Genomic DNA, 22,742 nt, shown 5'->3' with positions numbered 1-22,742 from the left:
TCTTTCTTTGTTTTCTATTTTGCTTTCTACCTATGTACTATTTCTTGTTTTTTCTTTTTTGTATCTTATTTCACCATTTCTTTAACAGTACACTACCAAATACAACATCTATAGACTTCTAGTTTACATTTGTGATTAAATTGTGATGGAAGAAAGCCTATTTGCAAAGAATTTGAGCGTGTGCTTATGAAAACAGCTAACCTTTTTTCCTCTATGTAGTAAAACAGCAGTGATATTTACCTAAGTAAATTTATAGACTGCTACTTCATACCAATTTATCTGTGTCCTGAGTCATTCAATGCATTCCTGATTTATCCGCAGTGCATTGGCCATTAGTTCAGAATTAAATCTGAGGAATTTACTTTTACTTTGGACTTCAAAAAAAGATCTTACCACAGTTACGGCATCATTAAGCAACGACTCTCCAAAGACGATGATGAAGAGGACTTCATTGACATGGACTTCTTCAAATACAGCCAAGACGGCAACAGGATCCACTGCAGCTATTAGACTACCAAACAAGAGGAAATCCAACCAACCAGTTTGAAGGTCACCTAGAACAACAAAGCAAACCTCATAAGAAGGTGAGCCATTCTTTTCTGGGGTGGGGAATTGAGTTGCATTTAATATTGCCTTTCTTATGTGCTTGGTCCTTCTTGAGTGCATTGCGGGGGGGACGACTCGTGTACATGTGCCTGGATTTACTAGTTTCATCATGGTTAGAACTATTTCCCATTGAAATGTTAGGCTTGTTTATTTTAGACCCTATTCCCATATTAAGACTTGTGTGGATGTAAGTTACTGGATAAACCTGCCACTGTCTTAAGCGTCTAATTCATGACACTCCTAATTCGTGAGCACATTGAACAGATATATACCCCCAGCCCCTCCAAGTGTCTAGTATCAGGCATGCCAATTATCTTCTTTTTAGCACATAGATAATGAAGTTTCAAGGTCAAAATAGCTAGAGCTGGGAAAGATACAATTAGGACAACCTCTAACACATGCTGCATTTGCAGCCTGGCCACAGAATCATTCAAGCAGTGAAACCCAGCTTTTCAAAATTAAACAGAGAACATGTTAATTTTGCAGACTGAACACATTTCCATTTCGCCAATGGTTTGCAGTCTGCAGTGATAGTGGCTGAACTGCACCACTGAAAACCAAGTAATAGTTAACCTGCTAGCAAAGAAGGTTCTCTTCCCTACCCCACCCCCACTTGAATGTGTTTAAATGTCAAAGGGGGCATGTGGTTGAGGTTTGCTTCAGACTGACAAGAGTTTTTTTCTTGATGATAATCCTGAGGTTTTGAGAGAGAACTATTCCCTAAAGCTAGGTTGGAAGAACAATAGTGGCATGTGCCCATTCACCTAGTCAACAATGGCACTAAAGGGCAAGGTTTCCATTTCAGAATAAAAAGCGACTGTCCCGACTGCACACAAAAGAAAGCAAAAGCAATCCTTTATAGTTGATTTCAAAACTACACCTATTGTAAACTGAGCCCTAACACAAACATCAAGAGGCTTGCCAATCCTAAATGCTACCAAGATGGCAGCCTATCTTTACTGGAACTTCAGAGGAAAGGGTAAACCAAACACAGGCCTAATCTGGCTTCGAAACTTACGCAACCGGATCTTGATGAGAAACCTGAGATGGGCAATCTTCTTTAAATGCAAAGATCATAGTTTTCTCAGAAGCTGCTAGTTCACCATGCATATCATCCTAACTTAACCGAATGCACAGGGTCTGTAGTGAGAATGTAGCTGGAAGGGAATAACCACAGAGACTGCTCTGATCTCTTTGGAAGAAGGGCAGGATAAAAATATAACAATAAATATATGTAATGAATTATCAGCTGTGGTGCTGCTACCGCCGCAAAGTAGGTTTGTACCAAGTTCATGGCTTGGAGCGGTTGATGTGACAAAAGCTCCACAGTTACTCATCCCAGGACAACCCAACAAACATGAGCCAATAGCTAATAATGAAATAATGATTACCCACACCTTACCCATTATTCCTGTGAGAAAGACCCCGTAGAGCGAAAGGCCTGTGGTGACAGTATTCCAGATGGTCCCGATGACAGCATATAGGAGGATGGTGCCCAGGTTGCCAAAGAAGAGTCGGTTTGGCATGAAGTATCCTGCATCTAAGACGATGGGTGGCAGCAGGTAGAAGAAAAAGACGTCTGGCGTAAGGGTGAAGGAGGCAATATGATCTGCTGCAAACACAATGCCTCCCAGGATAATGCCCAGCGCAATGAGCAAGACACTTTCTGGAACCACACTGGTGACTTTATGGGACAGGTGGAAAACTGTCAAGAAAACAACATGGATGAGAGTCAGAAGGCAAATGCAAGAAGAAATATTAAATAATGGTATACTGGGTGCATAAAAGCATGAAATATCATGTGAGTATATCGTGGGGCAAGACATCTTGCACCTTCTCCTTCTCCACAGATCTCTGCTCCAATAATGGCTAAAAGGCTGTTTATAATGGAAAAAAGAACTGTAAAATGAATTTTGCGGAGGAGGCTTTGGGTACACACTCACTCAGAACAGGGAGCTCACATGCTGATTTTACTTCCCATCTTGACCAATGGGAAGGGTTTGAAAATAGATTAACACAATTTTGGATTTGGTGGTTCCTCCACCTTGGATTACCCCGCCCCAACCCCTTTGAATTGCTCTGCCCTTAATGTTATACATCAAAGATTCCCCAGGCACTCATTTAAATTAGAACAGGGCTGGGGAGAATGCAGTGCCCTGTTTGGAGGAAATGACTGGCTTTAACCATGAACAGGAGCACTGCTTTTAGGAGGGGGGTTACAGTGCAACATTTTGTTGCAGATCTCACTTGTAACATTGCTAATGTCGATTTTCTCTCCTCCTCCAATTAATATTTATTCGTAGAAAGTAGGTCACGTGTATCAGTTAATACAGTGCAGGAGTGAAGAGTGTCTTGAAACGTATTATTCTGGTATGCAAGAAATAAGATCCATTTTCTTATAACTTCCTTCTCAGTTTCTTTGGGATTCACATTGACAGCATTCCTTCAAGTCTCACATCCTAAAATCAACGCACTAAGCTACTCTGTCCCAACTCTTCATAGGCATCACCCAAGCAATCCAAGTGCATGGCTTTGGTGCCACAGATGTGTCCAAATATACAGCCTAGGAATCAATATGTAACACACAGTTCAACTACATTTCTAGCCAATGCTTTCTAGGCATCTGTCTGCATCCTCCACAACACCATTAATTATTGTGGTTCCCCACTTGCTCTTATTATTTTTCCATATTCTAACAATGTCTGAGTCCTGTTCATGGGGCAAGATACCTCTGTATTAGGACCCTGACGAAAAAAAAATCCTGCTTCAAAAGCTTTTAGAGTTTGAAAGAAAGAAATAGATGGATGCTATGATAGGCAATAATAAGGGACGCGGGTGGCGCAGTGGGTTAAACCACAGAGCCTAGGACTTGCCGATCAGAAGGTCGGCGGTTCAAATCCCCACAATGGGGTGAGCTCCCATTGCTCGGTCCCTGCTCCTGCCAGCCTAGCAGTTCGAAAGCACGAAGGGCAAGTAGGTAAATAGGTACCGCTCTGGCGGAAAGGTAAACGGTGTTTCCGTGTGCTGCTCTGGTTCACCAGAAGTGGCTTATTCATGCTGGCCACATGACCCGGAAGCTGTATGCCGGCTCCCTCAGCCAATAAAGCGAGATGAGCGCCACAACCCCAGAGTCGGCCATAACTGGACCTAATGGTCAGGGATCCCTTTACCTTTATGATAGACAATAAGTGGGGTGCTTCCAAATACTATTCATTATTCTTTTTGCACATATAGACTATTATAGCAAAGAATAAATAAGTTCTTTCCAGAAACCACACTGCAATAAACCAGGGAAAGATGTGAAAGTGTCAGCCCACCCTTGAGGCAAGGTGAGGCGACTGCCTCAGGCAGCATGTTCCACAGGGGAAGTAGATCCTGAAAATAGATCTTTATTCCTTCCTGGTTTCTGATCTAGATTTTCACTCCCCCCTTCCTCCCTGGTGGGGAGGGGGAGAGGCTATTTTGCAGTTCACCTCAGGTGCCAAAATGCCTTGGTCCAGCCCTGGTAAAACATATTAGGAAACAATCAAGTAATCAATATACTTGCAGTGCCCTAATTATTGAGGCATATGGCTCAATATCAACTGTAAGAGCTAAAAAACAAAACTCAAAGAACCCCCTGTCTACTCTCCCTAATCTTAGCAAGTGCTGAAAAGGTCTCCCAAGTTAGATATAATCTTAAAAACAACAACTGGTTAGCACTTGGTTTGCTCTCTGGAAGGTTTATTAGTTGCTACACACTTAATGATCACCACAGAACCTGTATACACCATTGCAATGAGCTCATTAAAATCACAATTTAGGTCACTGTTCTTTGTGGGTCAACAAATTAGCAAACTTACATTAGCAATTTAAAATGTGGACGCTATTTTAGGATCACCAGGTCAATGTTCCTCATTAAGTTATGAGGTCATGTGCACACCTGACTTCAGAAGTCAAATGTCAATGGAATTTGGAAACAGACCTATTGAAAACCTTGTGGTCAGGTTTTTTTTTTGGGGGGGGGACCAGAGCAAATTGAAAGACCATTCTAGACCTGGATTTTGCAATCCATGAAATGAGGTGCATTTTTACATTGATCTCGAGAAGAGTGCTGTAGTTTAAGTCAAGGAAACATGGGTTAAAGCCTGACATGCTGAGCCGTAGAATGCCATACATACCAATTTCTTCTAACTTTCCCATGTTCCATTTTCTATGACTAAGCAGATAAGGTCAGTTTAGAGTTGGTGAAAAGCTTCAATACGTTCTATTACATTGGCTTCTTTAAAACCAGGACAAGCTCTGTTGCTTCTACTCTTTGCATATTGACTGTGGCTTTAATAACATACCGTTTTCTTAAACATAAGGTTAAGCAAATGCATATTCCTTGATTGTTGCAAGCCTTGCTACTTCCTGGGTGTTGGCAGGCTGGCTACTAGCTTATGAAATTGGAAGACACTTCACTCCAAAATTGCCTATCTGATTTTAAAACTTGGCTTCACTTTTTAAAGGGGTTGCAGAAGGCATGATGGAAAATGTAGCTGAATGAGTTAAATTGGTTCCCTTAGGGGAGGTGACATCCCAAGTCATATGCACAGAAAATGGGGACCTTTCACAATCCAATCAATGCAATTGAAGAAATAATTGCAAGAGAGTGGCCCTCCGGAGAGGAGCCCATTGTTCAACTGCTGATCTCATCAAACTAGCTGAAGAGAGCAGGTACCACCATCTGTCCCAACAAAAGAAAATTCTATCAGGGAGAGGATCCATGTCAACCTGACCCCAGGGGGTACAGAGCTATGCTAAATGACACCTCCCTGATCCTTTGAACCTTTTGTTTATGGGGAAAGTTGAATATCACTCCACCTAAGATGGTGCTGTGGTCTAAACCACTGAGCCTAGGACTTGCTGATCAAAAGGTCTGCGGTTTGAATCCCCTAGATGGGGTGAGCTCCCATTTTTCAGTCCCAGCTCCTGCCCACTTAGCAGTTTGAAAGCACATCAAAGTGCAAGTAGAAAAATAGGTACCGTTTCTGTGCGCTGCTCTGGTTTCACCAGAAGTGGCTTAGTCATACTGGCCACATGACCCAGAAGCTGTCTGCGGACAAACGCCGGCTCCTTCGGCCTATAGAATGAGATGAGCGCACAACCCCAGAGTCGTTTGCGACTGGCCTTAACTGTCAGGGGTCCCTTTACTTTACCTTTAAAAGCGCTTATGTTGAGTATCACGCATGTTAGCCACAACCCAGGGGGGTCTGACTCACCTGTTTTTCTCTCAGTATCTCACTTCTCTGGATCCTACAGAAGTAGAGGTCCCCATTTGCTGAAGCTGCTTCAAAAGCCCACCACCACCCTTGCTAGTTGGAGGAGAGACTCCATAAGCCATTTTGGGGGCCTGCTCATGCTTGACTTTTCTTCCATGTTTTCCTGCCTGACCCCAGAGCTGTGCCCCTCCCTCCAAACCTTCAGAATTCCCACCAGAACTAGGAAAGGTGCATTCTACTTCCTAGCCTGTCTTCTGGACATACATTCACCACAAACTGGTAGCCTCCACATCCAGTTGCTCTTCCCACGTGTGTGTGTGTCTGCATTTTAGAAGCCACCCTTTGGTGTCCCTCCTCTTCCCAGCCAACCATGCCTGACTGAGGAGGCCTAGTCTACAAACGTGGGCGGAGAACAGGATAGTGCTGAACTCAGCTATGCCTCCATCTCCTCTGATGCGTTGGGTGTTTGTGTGGCTGTAGTTAGAATTCATCAACTATTCCTCTCAAACTAAAGAAAGGTATAACAGTGTGAGAGATTATGGTAATTCATTATCTCAACCAGGTAGGAGTGACTAAAAGTCAAGTTAACAAACGAGAATATGTCTCCTTTTTATCTCAGTACTTTTTAGAAGAGGTTTTTTTTTTCCACAGGCTGTCAAGATTCACCTTCCCTTTGCCATTTCCATAATAATCTTGTTCTCCTATGTTGTCATACTGTGATTTTGCTATTCTAGACTGAAGCAAAGGAACCCTCTATGTTTCGTATGCATGTTTTGTTTGGTCATTATTGACCCTTTGTGCAAGTCAGCGAGTGAGTTACTCCCTGATGCCTTTTCTGTTAAAAACTGTCACCTAAATGAGAGGAGGAAAGGGCTATCAATGCGCAACCTCCAAAGTTGAAGTCAGCAATGCTTCTGAATATCAGTGGCTGGAAACCACTGGAGAGGAGAAATGTTCATGTGCTCATGTTCTGCTTCCATAGGAATCTGATTGGCCACTGTGAGAACAGCATGCTGGACCAGCTGATCTGTTGGTCTGATCCAACAGGCTATTTTTATGTTCAGAGGTAGTGACACCATAGCTGTCAACGTTTCCCTTTTTTTAAGGGAAATTCCCTTATTACGAATAGGATTCGTCGCAAGAAAAGGGAAAAGTTGACAGCTATGAGTTACACATGTGGGCAACCTGTTGCCTATGGCTATTCAGCATGGCCTGCCCACCCCTACCCCTCGGCTGCCAAATTCTCCTGCTACTAAATTGACATGATGGACAGGGCATGTGTGGATGGCATCACCCTCCTCTCCCCAGCCCTTCAGACAGCTGCTTGGCAAACTGGAGGAAGCATGCTGTGGAAGAAGGTGCACTTCTGTGCACTCTCCAAAGAGCTGTTGGGTGGACTTGGTGAAAGGATTAGTATTCACCATGCACCATGAGTGTGCATGTGCATCCATGAAGGCAAGCTTGTGAGGAGGTGGGGTGATGCAGTGCAGATAAGGGCACACGAGGAGAGAGTCCTCCGCATGTCCGGCCACATTAAGCTGCTGACCACCCTCTCGCCACTACATGTGGCAAAAAGGTTCCTCACCCCGAGTTAGAGGGTGGCCATCTCCATCTCACCTGGCTTCTGAGCTTTATGCCTGGACTTTAGATGGACCATTTTGTTGTCCCAGCAGGACAGTTCTAAACTAAACTAAGTTCTAAACTAAATCTAGAGCCAAGGTTTCGCTGGTTTTTCAAGGAAAATGTCAAGTAACATTGTGGCTGAAATCAGAAACATAAACATTAGGTAGTAAGTCATTCCAGACTCAAATGAGGCTTATTTCTCAGTAAACATATTTAGGGGCAGGGTATGTATGTGACATAGTTCAAGTGTAGCACCACAGGCTAGAAAGAACATTTAGTTTTATTACATCTTATTGTTAACCAATGGTAAAAGGTCAGCAATAACACTAAGTGGTATTAGCAGAAAAAAATTGGAAATAAAAAGGGTTGCCTCAGGTGTTCATAAAATGACATCAGCTGAGGTTGCAGGCACAAAGCAAAATGGCATTCAAGAACATTAAGTCAAGGTTGAATAAGTTATTCACTTAATTCCCTGTTAAGATTGCCCTTCAAATGAAAATGTGGTTTTAAAACTGAACCAAGCTAAATAGTTTGTGATTTATTTTTTTAAAAAAATGTTAAAGCCATGTTATGTAGGAGACGGGAAACACATAGTATAAAGAGGCACAAAAGAGTCTGAAGTAATGACAGTCTCACAAAAATATTTTTCTGTGTCACACATGCAGACAACCTTCATTCTACACCCCTTTTAAATACACTGGCCAGAAGAAAGAGGAGTGTGAGGTAAATCCTAAAAGAGCAGTTGTCAGCTGCTTTACTCCACAGTTTGCCATCACAGAACAAAGGCTTTGTCGCCTCATGGTTTTCTCCCAGATTGTTCACCAGTACTCAGGTGGTATCTGGACACAGTGTTTATTGATTTCAGGAAGGTTTTTGACAAAGTCTCCAATGATACAATTGTGAGGAAGCTGGTAAATGTGGGCTGAACAAAGTACAGTCGAATGGAATCAGTTATCGAAGTTGAATAGAATCAGTTATGGAAGTCCGTTTTACTTCCAAAACGGTCAAAAACCAAAGCACAGCTTCTGATTGGCTGCAGGAAGCTCTTGCAGCCAATTGGAAGCCACAGAAGCCCCATCAGGTATTTGGCTTCCAAAAGAACGTTTGTAAACCAGAACAGTCACTTCTGAGTTTCGATCATCAGGGAGCCAAAACGTTTGAGAACTAGGCTTTTTGACTTCCAAGGTACGACTGTAACTGTTAGGTGGATTTGTAGCTGGTTGACTGACCAAACCCAAAGAGTCCTCATTAATGGTTCCTAGACATTGTTCAGCCTGAACACTGAGGTCCAGCTCCAAGGGCCTTCTGGCGGTTCCCTCACTGCAAGAAGCAAGATTACAGGGAACCAGGAGGAGGGCCTTCTTGGTAGTGGTGCCTGCCCTGTGCAACGCCCTCCCACCAGATGCCGAAGAGAAAAACAACTACCAGACTTTTAGAAGACATCTGAAGGCAGCCCTGTTTAGGGAAGTTTTTAATGTTTGATGTTTTATTGTGTTTTTAATATTCTGTTGGGAGCTGCCCAGGGTGGCCAAGGAAACCCAGCCAGATGGGTGGGGTATGTATGTCTGAATAATAATAATAATAATAATAATAATAATAATAATAATAATAATATCATCGTTATCCTGGGGAAAAGTCTGATGCTGCAGGGTTCTGTCCTGGCCTGTTGTTGTTCAACATCTTCATAAATGACTTGGATGAAGGAATTGAGGAGATGTTCATCAAATTTGCAGATGACACAAAACTGGAAGGGGTAGCTAATGTCGCAGAAGACAGAATCAAAATTCAAAATGACCTTAACAGATTGGAGAACTGGGCCCAAGCTAACAAAATGAATTTCAATAGGGACAAATGTAAGGTTTAGTGCTTAGGCAAAAGAAGATGGGGGATACCTGGCTTACTAGTAGTATATGTGAAAAGGATCTTGGGGTCTTGGTGGACCACAAGCTTAACATTGTGGTGCTATTCTAGGCTGCATCAACAGAAGTCTAGTGTCCAGATCAAGGGAAGTAAGAGTACCACTCTATTCTGCCCTGGTCACACCACACCTGGAATACGGTGTCCAGTTCTGGGAGCCACAGTTTCAGAAGGATGTTGAGAAGATGTAATGTGTGCAGAGATGGGCCATCAAGATGATCAAGGGTTATGAGGAACGGGATTTTCACAGAGGAGTTTCACAGTGGACCGTATTAGGACTCCAGAGTGTGGTACAGTGGTATCTCGCATTACAAACGCCTCAGGTTACAAATGCTTCAGGTTACAAACTCCGCTAACCTGGAAGAGTTGCCCCAAGTTGAGAACTTTGCCCCAGGATGAGAACGGAAATCGTGTGCCAACGGCGCAGTGGCAGCAAGAGGCCCCATTAGCGAAAGCACGCCTCTAGTTAAGAACAGTTTCAGGTTAAAAACAGACCTCCGGAACAAATTAAGTTCATAACTAGAGGTACCACTGTACTCCTTTCTGAACACAAAATACCAGCTGAACATATAAATGTGCTGCTGGATTTAATAGTTCCCATTGTACTCCATTTAGAAAATATTTCTTTAGAAAGTATTTCTAAAGGTCTCTAATTGAAAATATTCTTGTACATCCATTTTTCCATATTACTCTCATGAAGTAATTTATTAACTTTACTCTGATGCCTTCTTCATTGTCTTGCAGGCAAGGGCAAGGAAGCTCTTGTAAAGACAATAACAGGAAGAGCTGCAAGTTAAACAGTCACCATTACTTAGAATTCACCTGACGGAAAGCACCTACAGCATTTTTCTTCTTTTGTTGTTGGGGGTGGAAAGAAGGTGGCAGCCAGGTATCTGCAAAAGTGTGTACTTAGCACTTACCAATGTACACATTTAAGAACTGAAGAAGATTAGCTTGACAAAGTACACCAAAGGAAGTGCACAGAGATTAAGGGGTCAAAGCACTTGGTTTTAGGACAGCTAATGCAACTACTTGTGAGTAAGCGATTTGGGAGAGCTATCAGCTTGTGTTTTGCTTCCACAGTGAAGAGGTGAGAGGGAAGAACCCAGCAGAACTGACCAGAGCTGGATTTCTAGCAGTTAATTCTCCAGCTATCTAGTTACTAGTGGTTATGGGAAAGAGAAAGCCAAAGAGATTATGGACTGTAGGTCTGGTGAATCATGAAAGTGTCCTTAAATATGGAACATCAGAAGCTGCCCAGACAGCAGCTCACTAACACTTTGCTCTTCTAACCCCGTAGGCAGGGTCTCAGTGGCAGAGAAGGTGTGTGTGTGTCTTTCATGCCACCTACTACCTAATTGTGAACCTAAGATCTTCAGTGTGCAAACCAAGTTTGTGGCCTATCACTGAGCCTTAAAAGTGCCATTTACCATCTATACCACGGGTTGTCAACCTGGTCCCTATGGCCCACTAGTGGGGTTTCAGGATTCTAGGTGGGCGGTAGGGGGTTCCACGACACAAGCTGAATCCTCCTTCCATAGACCACTGGTGGGCAGTAAGGAAATTTTACCATCAAGAAAGATGCATTAGTGGGCGGTAGGTATGAAAAGGTTGACTACCCCTGATATACACGATGTTTTCGGTCTGAGCCATGAATAATAAAAGAAATCAAATTAAATTAAAACTCTTCTTTCTATGTAAGGTGTTCCTGTCCTACAAAGTCCCCAATGTACACAGGTAATGCCCAGCAAAAGCTAACCTCTATCCTACTAAAATTAATAGGACTAAAGTGCTCAACTTTAGGCTGAATACATATCTACCCATGTGAACCAAGCAATGATATAACATAGGCAAGCGTAAAAAATTATGGCTTCTTTTCACAAAAATGGGCAGCTGTTTCCTAGAATCATGGTGGAGCTATGATGTATCTGGAGGTTTGCCCCTTAGATTCTCTGTCCAGGAGGTCCAGCTCCTGTCTTTCTGGAAGCTATTCTATTCCCTAGGGCCTGGGCAGAAGCCACTGCCACATTTTTCGGAGTTTTGTCCTAGGGAGAGCCCCACCTACAATCATAAAGATTTAAAGCAGCTGATGATGAGGATGAGGATTTATTTTTGCCACTGTAGGGCTAAAGCTGATACACAAAGTAGACACAATGAAAACTTTAGGTTGCCATGCCAACCCTTTTACATAACTAAAACTGGGACCTGCAACAAAATACATGTACTGCACCATGGAATACCCTGTTCACTTTTACAGCCGGCCAGCTAAGCTCACCTCTGCAATACTCTGTTCCCTTCCTCCTATTGACTGGTTTATCAGTTTCCCAATACTGTACTGCCTCTCAGTGTTCTGTGGTGACTGAGCTCTGTTCTCGTTGGGCTGTTTTTTTGGGGGGGGGATTCCCCTCCTTAATATCCCCCCTCCTAAAGATTTGTTGTTCCTGTATAAATCTTGGGGCTTTTCTGGTACCTGAATGGTGCTGTTTTGGCTGCATAGGCAACGGCATTCACACCTGAGCACTGGCAACAGAGGAAATGATAGGTTTCCACTAAGAAAAGCAAAGAATGACATAAATTGTATCCTTTTAAGTGTGGTTGCTGTGTCCCCTCTGCTCTCAGAACTCTCCTCCCCAAAGCCTCACTATCAAATGCATATTGCATACTTTTTTCTGTTGCCTGCTTCTCCAGGCCCAATGAGACTGGGGAGGAAAGGAGCTGCAATGGAAGTTTGCAGAGTTGGAAAGTGCAAGGCAGAAGGAGTATAGGCAAGGGAAAGTGCTTGCTCACCACCTCCCAGAATTTAATGGTGAACTGCATTGAAAATGAAAAGGTGCCTTATTTTGCAATGCTGATAGGTGCAGAGAAAGCAAGAAGTGGAGAGAAAAAGTACTGGGGGATCAGTTCCCATACTTGAAAACACTAAGCAACGGAGCATGGCATTGAAACATGGCTCCTCTGTAACGAGCTTTTGTCTTCATCTAGCCTGGGTACACTCTTCCTGTTTCCTTCCAAAACAGAACCTGTGTCTATGACATGCTGAAGGAAGCATGTTTCTCTGTAGGTTAGTGAAACTAGGATCTGTATCAAGGGTAAGGGTTAGTTACCATATTGATTATCTTTTACTTCTATGCAACTAGTATTTCTCTCACTCACTTTCATGCCTAAAATGGCCAGATTGGCTTATTTCCCATCAGCCTTCATTCCCATCTTGCCACGCCCATTTGACTTGAATTTTTTGGCAGGAAAATCTGAGCGACTTTGTTACTCTGCTCCCCCAAAAAATTATTTGTGCAAGCGTGAATTTAAGAGCCTGTGCTAAGTGATTGAGCTAAGCAGAACATTGTCTTTTGAAGAAAAGACCAAGGAACTGAAAATCATTTATCTTGGCTCTGAAATGCTCAGAAGGAATAGTTCAGACTCAGAAAAAGAAAAGAAACAAGAAGGGGAGCTATAGCTTTTCACCTAATTACATTTTAGCTCAGTACAAAACAAATCAGGGTGTGAAAACAGGCATTTTTCTGTCCTTGAGAAAACAACAGCTATGAATGACGTAAAATTCATGTATTGTGGACTAGGGGAAAACAAGGGCATTGACCACCTTTTAAAAAAACAACAACAACATGCCACCACCCGGAAGTACTGAAAAATTAAGACTAAGACTTCAGCTGAAAAATACTTCTGGTTCTAGGATCAAGTTTCTAGATGCCCAGGTGACCTAGATCTTGAGAGAAATCCAGTCTGCTTACCACCAAAACCCACCTCTACACACTGAAAAGTGCTATAGCATTTGGAGATGACAGCCATAAGGATCAGGCAGCCCTCAACACACCTTGCACTATATTCTTGGTGACCACAGCAGAGGCCATAGCACCTCACCACATTCATCCAAATACCATAGCAAGGAGAGGGAAGAAGTTGCCACATCCCCAGGGTATGTTCAATGTGCATAAAGCCTGTAGCCCTTGTCCAAAGGACAAGATAATACCTGCTTACCACAATTATTTTCAAACGATGTTCTCAGGGATCACTGAGATGGTCAGTAACAAAATACAGGCCCCTGAGAGGGACACTATGACTGAACTGCAGCCTCAGCCCAGTTTTGAACATGCTACAGGGCAGGGGTCACCAGCCTTTTTTGCTTGCACTGACAGTTTGCAGAGCTTACAGCAGGAATGCACAACCTTTTCTCCTTTGAGAGCCCTGGCCCAGTGGGGCGGTGCGGCCATCGCTGGGAATAGCCAGAGGCAAATGTGGGGGAGATAAGAAGAGCCTGTTGGATCAGGCCAATAACCCATCTAGTCCAGCATCCTGTTCTCACAGTGGCCTGTGGGAAACCTGCAAGCAGGATTCGAATCCAAGAACAACTCTCCCCTCCTGTAGTTTCCAGAAACTGGTATTCCAAGGCATGGAGACAGAACATCGCCATCATGGCTGGTAGCCTTTGATAGTCCTCCCCTCCATGAATTGGTCTAATCCTTTTTTAAGCCATCCAAGTTGGTGATCATCACTGCCGCCTGTGGGAGTGAGTTCCACAGTTTAACTATGCTCTCTTTGAAGAAGCAGGTTCTTTTATCCACGCTGAATCTCCTAACACTCAGTTTAACTGGATGCTCAGGAGTTCAAGTGTTATGACAGAGAGACAGAACTTTATCCAGTTTCTCCACGTCGTGCATGATTTTCCAAACTTCTATCATGTTACCTCTTTCTTGCCTTCTCTCCAAACTAAAAAAATCCCAAACACTGCAACCTTTCCTCATAAGCGAGTTGTTCCATCCCCCTGACAATTTTGGTTTTCCTTTTCTGAACCTTTCTCAACTCTACAATATCCTTTTTTGAGGTGAGGCAACCAGAACGGTACACAGTATTCTAAATGCAATCGCACCACAAATTTGTATAATATTGTTAGGATATGAGAAGTTTTGTTTTCAATTCCTTTCCCAATGATCCCATGAAAATTCCCTTTTCATGGCTGCTGTGCTGTGGGTTAAACCACAGAGCCTAGGACTTGTCAATCATAAGGTCAACGGTTCAAATCCCCACAACGGAGTGAACTCCCATTGCTCGGTCCCAGCTCCTGCCAACCTAGCAGTTCGAAAGGATGTCAAAGTGCAAGTAGATAAATAGGTACCGCTCCGGCGGGAAGGTAAATGGTGTTTCCATGCACTGCTCTGGTTCGCCGGAAGCTCCCTCGGCCAGTAAAGCGAGATGAGTGCCGCAACCCCAGAGTCGGTCACGACTGGACCTAATGGTCAGGGGTCCCTTTACCTTTACTCATTGGGTCAACAACTTCATTGAGCTGTCTACTATGGCCCCAAGGTCTTGTTCCTGGTCCAGCACTGCCAGTTCAAACCCCTTGTGTGCACATGTAAAATTTAAGAATTTTTCACTCCACCGTACATCACTTTACTACACTTGTTTACATTGAATTGCATTTGCCATTTTACTGCTCATTCACTCAATTTGTATGTGCTGCAAGCTGCCCAAAGTGGCTGGGAAAACCCTGCCAGATTGGGGGGGGGAGGTATAAACAATAAAATTACTATTTTAGTAGTAGTGATGATGGACGTTTTGCTATCTCTTTAATAATCCTGAACAATTTAGTATCATCAGCAAACTTGGCTACCTTACTGCTCACCCTGGCTCTAGATGGTTTATGAACAAGTTAAAAAGCACAGGTCCCAATACAGTGGTACCTCAGGTTAAGTACTTAATTCATTCCGGAGGTCCATTCTTAACCTGAAACTGTTCTTAACCTGAAGCACCACTTGAGCTAATGTGGTCTCCTGCTGCCGCTGCACGATTTCTGTTCTCATCCTGAAGCAAAGTTCTTAACCCGAGGTTCTATTTCTGGGTTAGCAGAGTCTGTAACCTGAAGTGTCTGTAACCCGAGGTACCACTGTATTTCTCTCCATTTGGAGAATCCTGAATCAGAACAAACAGCCAAACAAACAAACAAACCACCACCTGGAAATGGAGCTTTAAAGCACAAACCTGTACCTAGAAATGTGGCACAAAAGGAAGTCTGGATGAGTGCTAGGTCAACCAGATGCCCTCTATCTATGTGCTTGCTGACACTCTCAAAGCATTCTAATATGTAAGTTTCTGAGACAAGAATTTCCCTTACAGAAGCCATGCTGGTTCTGCTTCAGAAAGACTTGTTCTTCTATACGCTTAGTTATTTTATCTTTAAAAATATTTTCTACCAATTTTCCAGAAACAGATGTCAAGCTAACTGGCCTGTAATTTCCATGATCCCTGCTGCATCCCTTTGAAAAAATGTTATATTGGGCACTTTCCAGTCCTCAAGTATGGAGGCTGATCCAAGGGGCAAGTTACTTTTTGTTATTGTTGTTAGAAGATCAGCAATTTTACATTTCAGTTCTTTGAGCACTCTCAAAAGGATGCCATCCAGACCCAGCAATTTGTCAATTTTTATTTTGTCCATTAGACCTAAAACTTCACCTCTTGTCACTGCTCTCCATCTTAGTTTCCCAGACATGCCTCTTGCAAAGCTTAGTTCAGGCACTGGGATTTGCCCCATATCCTCTGCTGTGAAAACAGATCTAAAGAATTCATTCAGCTTCTCCCCGATCTCCTTATCCTGCTTTGACTCCCTTATCATCCAAGGGTCCAACTGCCTTCCTGGACATTTTCCTGCTACTAAGAACTTATTGTTGCTGGTCTTAATGTGTTCTTCAAATTAATTTTTAGGATCCCTTACTTACTGTCTGCTTGCACTTTTTTGCTAAACTTTGTGTTCCTTTTTGTTATCTTCATTTGGACAAGAGTTCATTTTTTTGAAGGAAGCCTTCTTGCCTCTAAAAGCTTCTTTGACTCCGCTCATTAACCATGCCAGTTTGCTCTTGGCCTTCATGGTACCTTTCCTGCTCTCAGGTATATATTCAAGTTGTGTTTCCAATTTTCTGTCTTTAAACAATTCCCAAGCAATTCTGAATGATTTGACCTTCTTGGCTTCTCAACTGCCTTTTTAACCAAACCCCTCATTGTGGGGAAGTTTACTCTTTTGAAATCAGCTGTGACTGGGGTGGATTTCCTTCACAATTGGCTATTTACAGGTATACTTTATTTAACAGCACTCTGATCACTGCTCCCACCTGGCTCAACTAAGCTTAGATCTCACACCAGGTCCTAGATGCCATTTATCTCCATTTTTCTGCTGCTGCTCCTTCCTCTTCTCTTTCTCAACTCTCTCTTCCTCTCTGCCCAGTGGGCTGCTGGGCAAGGAACAGATCACTCTTGTCACAGGGCTGAACTGCTTGCTTGCAAAGGGCTTTTGATATTTGGCCATGGGCCACAGATTGCTAACAGTGTATTTGTTTTCGATGGATTGCTCCTTTTGTTTCAAAACACCTATGTCCAAGGGCATAGGGTTATTCTAGAATAGCTGGGTTCTTTGAGGGAATGAACTTTTGGTTTTGGATGCCATCACCCTTAAAATATATGATCTAAAGTTCATAATAACCCATATGGGCAGCATATTAGTACCTATGATTTATCTTCTTCTTTTTTAACTTCCAGAGTTCAATGGATTGTGTGTTTCTGCATAATATGTATAATAAGAAAGATGAGCAAAATAAAACAAAGTTTGTGTTCCAGCAACCATAAGCTGGCATAATTGGAAGGATTTGTGTTTACTCTAAGCACCAAGAGGGGTCCACTGAGACTTGCGCAAATGCTGCTTATGTTGAGGCACACCTGGATTCCTTATGTAAATGCACTGTATACAAAGTGCTGTTGTGAACAGCTGCCACATTATCTATGGGCTGTAATGTGAACCATGTAGAGCTGTGCTGCTCTGGGATCTCATTTCTTACTGTAAATAATTAAGACTTGCATCTAGAAAAGCTGAGTTGTGCCCTTGCATGTGCGTGACTAGGAGGAGGTGGGGACAAAGGAGGGGAGGATACAACCTAACAGGTCTTCTGAATGCATTAAATTAGTCAGATGGAAACTAAATGTGATCACAGGCATCCATTTACAGTAAGGAAATTCAACACAAGCATTGTTTGCATAAGCCCTAAGACTGGAAGCACTCACTTGGCAAGTCCAGGCTTCTAGAAATTCCAGGCTAATATATTTACTTACTTTATTCTTATTATAGCCAAAGTGCAGATTTAAAAGATACCTGGTGCAGCAACACAAATCGCAGCCATATTCTTCTTTGATAAGATAGCAAGCCGCGTGAAATCCATACCTGTGCCTTCTCCAAAGATGGAAAAACCCTTGTTTTAATTGGACGTCCACAAAACCCAACACAAAGGAGCATGCCGGGAGCTACACAGTGCACACGAGTGTAATAGTTTGCTGCACAGTATGGATTTCGTTAATTACCTATTTTAAATCAGAAGAAGGTTGCAATCCTAGGCACAGGGAACAAGTCACATTATAATAATTGGCATTTTCTTGCAAATAAGCATGAATAGGATTGTACTGCAAGCATGCTACAGCTTTCACAAGTGTTGGTAGTGATGGTCAAATATCTTCAATTTTATTTAATTTGTTGAATATATGTAGTCAAATTCAGGGGGGGGGGACAAATGCCTAGATGTGTACCACTCATTGCCAGAACACTGGAAGTGAAGAGCCAAACTAGGTAGAATATGCATGTATATTTTCTCTTCTTTACCTCTGTAAGTAAATAAAGATTTAGGGCCAGAATATATATGCATGTATCTTTGCACACAAGCCCTTTTTCCACTCAAAAGCTTTTCTCTAGAGGACTGCAAAGCAGCAATTGGTGAGCAATTTCAAGTTTAAAAAAGGAGATTCTGACTAAACACCAGGAAGAACTTTCTGACAGTAAGAGCTGTTTGACAGAGGAATGGACTCCCTCAGAAGGCGGTGGACTCTCCTTCCCTGGAGTGCAGCTGAGTGGGACTCAGTTGTGGGCAGCCTGAAGAAGCATTTTTCACCTGGAGCCTGTCCAAAAAAGCAAGCCCTGCTATGGACCAGCAAACAGCTAGAAGAGGAGGAGAGGACAGAGGGTGAAGAAGACGTTGTGTGCGAAGGGAGACCCTTTCCTCCTCCTTTGGACCTCCTGGGAAACTCAACAAGCCTGCTACACCTGGAACTGGGTGTGGAGAGTGCAGCTGAATGGGTCACAGCTGTGGGTATCCTGAGCAGCGCTGAACCCTGTGCAAGGTCATCTGATGACCTCTCCGCTTGGAGAAGGAGGCACGAGGCTCTGGCAGAGTCCTAAAACCCTCCTACCTCCTTCCCAAAGCCTGGTAAGCATTTGCCCAGCTTTGAGAAGGAGGAAGGACTCTTTTCTTTCTTCTATCTTTCTTTGGCGATCCCTCGTAGCCAAGTAATATTGTCTTCCATAAACACAGTTTTAACAATGAGTCTGTGACTGTGGAGGCCAATTCTGGATCCACGCGTCCTTGCACAGTGGGGACATTGGTTTCCGGGTGGGAGCTGATCACGGTGTGGATTTGCCAAGCGTGCCTTCCTCCTAGCACGTTTCTCCCTTCTCACGCTTACCTGGCTTTGAGAAGGCACCTTCCTCAGCTGCCCTAAATCTGCCCCTGGCCTGAGGAAGGACCATCCACCTTGGACCTGACAATAAAAAGTAAGCCAAGAACAAGAGACTACAGGGATCTCTGCTGTTTTGTTTCCAGGCACCCTTCTCATAGCAATAAGCCTGAGAGGGTGTGTCAGAAAGAAATTGAATTGATATTGGTTTATGTAGGTTACTAACTTTGTATTAAAGTCACATTTCTATATGTAACTGTGTATTTTTGTAATATTTTAAGTTATCTGTTGTTTCAGTTTTTTTTGTGCACCACTTAATAGTTTTTTTTAATTTACTAAGTAGTATGGAAATCAAATATTTGAATAATTAAATTGGAGATTTTTATGCAGAGGTTGGATGGCCATCTGCCATGGATGCTTTAGTTGAGATTTCTGCATTGCAGAGGGTGGGACCAAACGACCCTCAAGGTCCCTTCCAATTCTACAATTCTATGGTTCTTTGAATTTTGAGCAGGCCAGAAGAATATGCTCCCACCCAAAAACCCATCACTGTCGTTCTCCTACAGCTGCCTTTCTTCTAAAAGGTATAGAAAAAATTACATACAACTGCATGCAGCCTGTACTGTACTTGGATCCTGTGTGTGCTGTCCAGCTGAAGTTGCACACTTTTAAGTCCCAGATTCACAGAGCTATCCTACACATTTTTATTTGGAAGTAAGTCCTACTGAGTTCCACGGGACTTGCTCCCAAGGAAGTATTTTAGGTTTGCAGGCAAATAGAACACAACGGGCAGAAATTTCCAAAGCTTGGAAATATTCTTCTACTGGCACTGTTGAGAGTCATGAGGAACAGATGCTGCTGCTCCCAACTCCTACATGGTCATTTCTGTCCAAAGGGCTGATCAAACTGACCTCCTACCTACCTACCTACCTACCTATCTATCGAAGGAGGAACTGCTGTTGCTGTTGCTGCTACTACTACTACATCATCATTATCATTGCCAAATTATTTCATCAAGCAACTTTCCCTGTATGTAACACCAAGAGCAGCTCAGCAGCTACTCAGGGCACAGAAACTGTATCACATTTCTAACCAACAGCAGTGTTGGAAAGGCTTACAAACTATAGAATCACAAAGAAGGGGCTATTTCTTTCTATTGTTATCCTATAATGCAAAACCCAGACCTGAAACTACGTACACCGTTTCAATCCCTAAGCTGGACAAGCACATTCAGCTACTCATTCCAGAAAATAAAACCAAAATGAAATATTTTCTGCTTGGTTGCTTCCCAGCATTCTGGCCAGTTTTGCTTAAAGTGCAATTCAATGCAGATTCGGAAGATCCTGTTCAACATGAGGCTGTAAGGCAATATCAATAACAGAAGACCAAGAATATTCAAATGAATGTTGCCTGGATTTCCCCCTGCAGATCAAACAGAAGTTTTGGTGGGAGATCAGAAAAGAGTGGTATCATGGAGAACAGCCTCCCTTCCTCACTGCCCCTGCTCTGCAAAAGATTCAGTCCCCAGTGCCTAACATACAAGGGGTTGGAAAGACATGGCGGGACCCTGCCCTACAGCTCCTGCATGATGTCTAATTTCACACAAGACCCATCCCTTGGAGCTGCTTCCCATGTTTTGTCTGCCACAGCTACACTGAAGTTGTTCTGGTGTTTCCCACAACAAATGTATAAAGAGTGAAGGGCAGTGTTGCATTTCTGAACACTCAGAGGTAAGCCAAACATGTCCACGGTGGGTTTTTAGGGGCATCCGTTTGCCCACTGCATGCTAAGCGCTTCCTGTGAGAAACACCAGCAAGGCTGTGGCGAAGCCAATTGACAGAAAGTTAAAGGGAGGTTCAGGAAAGTGGGGCACTCCCTCAGGAAGCCTAAGGTCCCAGCTGCAATTTTCTGTATTTCACAGGATAACCAGCACCAGAGTGAAAACTTGATACAGAATTTGACAGCAACACATTACCCACTGAAAACAAATGTATTACACCTCCAGGGCTCTTTAAAGGTGTATTCATTGCTCAATAAAATATGATGCAAGGGGATACAGTCAGCATGCACAATTAAAGGATCTTCCCCTCTACCTTCTCTCTTTCCCACACACACAAATGCACACCAAACAAACTCCATACTCACGTGCCAAGAGTAAAAGCTTGCCTCATTCTTTTGCCTATCCTTACTAATCTAATGTTTTAAAAAATGTATATAAACCCTGTTGTCTCTTTGGCTACCAATACAATGAACTGGTGTAGTGCTTTGGTTTGAAATATGAATTAGGAGATAGGAATACCTGGCTCAAATCTCAGCTCTGCCATTAACTTTCTTGGTGACTATAGGCTCAGTCTTTCCCCACTCCCATCTAAGGAAGAGTAATGCTGACCCATCTTGCAGCGTTATTGCACATAAGGCAAGACATGTGGAAAATACTAGGTGTTGTTATTATGCTATACATTCATTCATTCATTCATTTTCCTTGCTGTATTTCATATAATCATAGAATTGTAAAGTTGGAAGGAACCACGAGGGTCATCTAGTCCAACCTACTGCAATGCAGGAATCTTTTTGCCCAACATGGGGCTTGAACACGTGACCTTGAGTTTAAGAGTCTCGCGCTCTACTGACTGAGCTATCTGTATCCCACTTTTTTCTCCAAGGAGCTCAAAGGTGCTGGGTTAGGCTGAGTGACTGGCCCAACCAAGGTCACCCAGTGAGCTTCATGGCCAAGTGGGAGATTTAAACCCTGGCCTCCCAGGTCCCAGCATGACACCCTAAGGTATTGTAATAGAGGCCAAGAAATGCAGCCGTCTGCCCATGTTACATTTCACCAACTTCCCAAACCCCAGGGCCAATTCACACTTCAAAATCAAGCACAAAAAGTACGAGACTTTAAGATGGCAAAATACGCACATTGAATCAGCCCCTACTTGTGCTTATTGGAGGAATCCTTGGTCATTAAACACACCCGCACTAGACATGTGTGCCACTGAAACCTGGCTACCTTTTTTGTCCCTTGACTGAAAAATAAAATGCAAATTGGTCTTCCATATTCACATGGGAAATGCAGAGGGAGCTGGTGGTCCCAGCCAGGTGGGAAGAAGCAGCCCGTGCAAAGCAGCTAGTCTGCAGCTTGTGAAACCCTAACACCACTGCAGCAAAGATTCACAATTAAATGTGGAATTTTATAATCCAGGGAACATCATTACAAACTGCTCAGATGTTAATAATTCTACTCACAGGGAAATCCTAACTGCTAGGCTTAAAAAGAAACCTGAGCAATGCGCCCAGAGGCATGAGACACTGAGAAGTTCTCCTATATAACCCCCATTGACACAATTATTTGTGTCATCTTATACCCCTTTTAAATGTGTTTTGAGGAGGGGGTAATTGGTTTGGTTTTTGTTCTTGCTATTATCATGTATTGGATGCTTCTATATTGTATTTTTATGTTGTGGACAGCCCTGAGATCTGTGGGTGAAGGGCTGTATATAAATTTAATAAATTATTATTATTATTTGCAGTGCAAAAGGCCAGCTTGACATCAGCAGAGTGAAGTGGCCTGTCTCTGGCAGTTATTTTGGAGTACAAGTAAAGGGCAGCAAATTACCAGCAATTTCATTCATAAGCCCCACCAGGGGTGCATCCCCCCCCCCGCCTTTGGCACCAGGGCCATGTCCTGGGCCATCACCAACACCCGCTTGCATGGTCACTGGTCTTGCTGGTGTTTTCAGGCAGGGACATTTTCAGTCCAGCTGCACTGGATCCTTTCGGCTGGTGCTGGGCGGGTGCGACCAGGTGGGACTGAACCTTCTATAGGTAAAAAGCTTGCTCTCTTCCTCCTCCTCCTCTCTC

The 22,742-nt window shown here is 43.2% G+C and overlaps 1 protein-coding gene across 3 annotated transcripts in view; it reads right to left on the bottom strand.

The window, feature by feature from the left end:
- SLC9A3 (solute carrier family 9 member A3) overlaps positions 1–22,742 on the bottom strand; it is a gene marked incomplete at its 3' end in the record, with an annotated part of 99,691 nt that overhangs the window by 35,977 nt on the left and 40,972 nt on the right. For all 3 annotated transcript variants that reach the window (XM_081883951.1, XM_081883952.1, XM_081883953.1), the window contains exons 2-3: positions 2,009–2,311; positions 394–554 (exon numbers count right to left, since the gene is read on the bottom strand). In XM_081883951.1, coding sequence (XP_081740077.1) covers positions 394–554; positions 2,009–2,311 — 464 coding nt within the window. The remainder of the gene's footprint in view (positions 1–393; positions 555–2,008; positions 2,312–22,742) is intronic.

The sequence above is a fragment of the Podarcis melisellensis genome (genome assembly GCF_964234715.1).
Source record: "Podarcis melisellensis genome assembly, chromosome: 13".
NCBI lineage: Eukaryota > Metazoa > Chordata > Lepidosauria > Squamata > Lacertidae > Podarcis > Podarcis melisellensis.
Note: the sequence above shows the minus strand (reverse complement) of the source record. Positions and strands in the feature narration are given on the sequence as shown.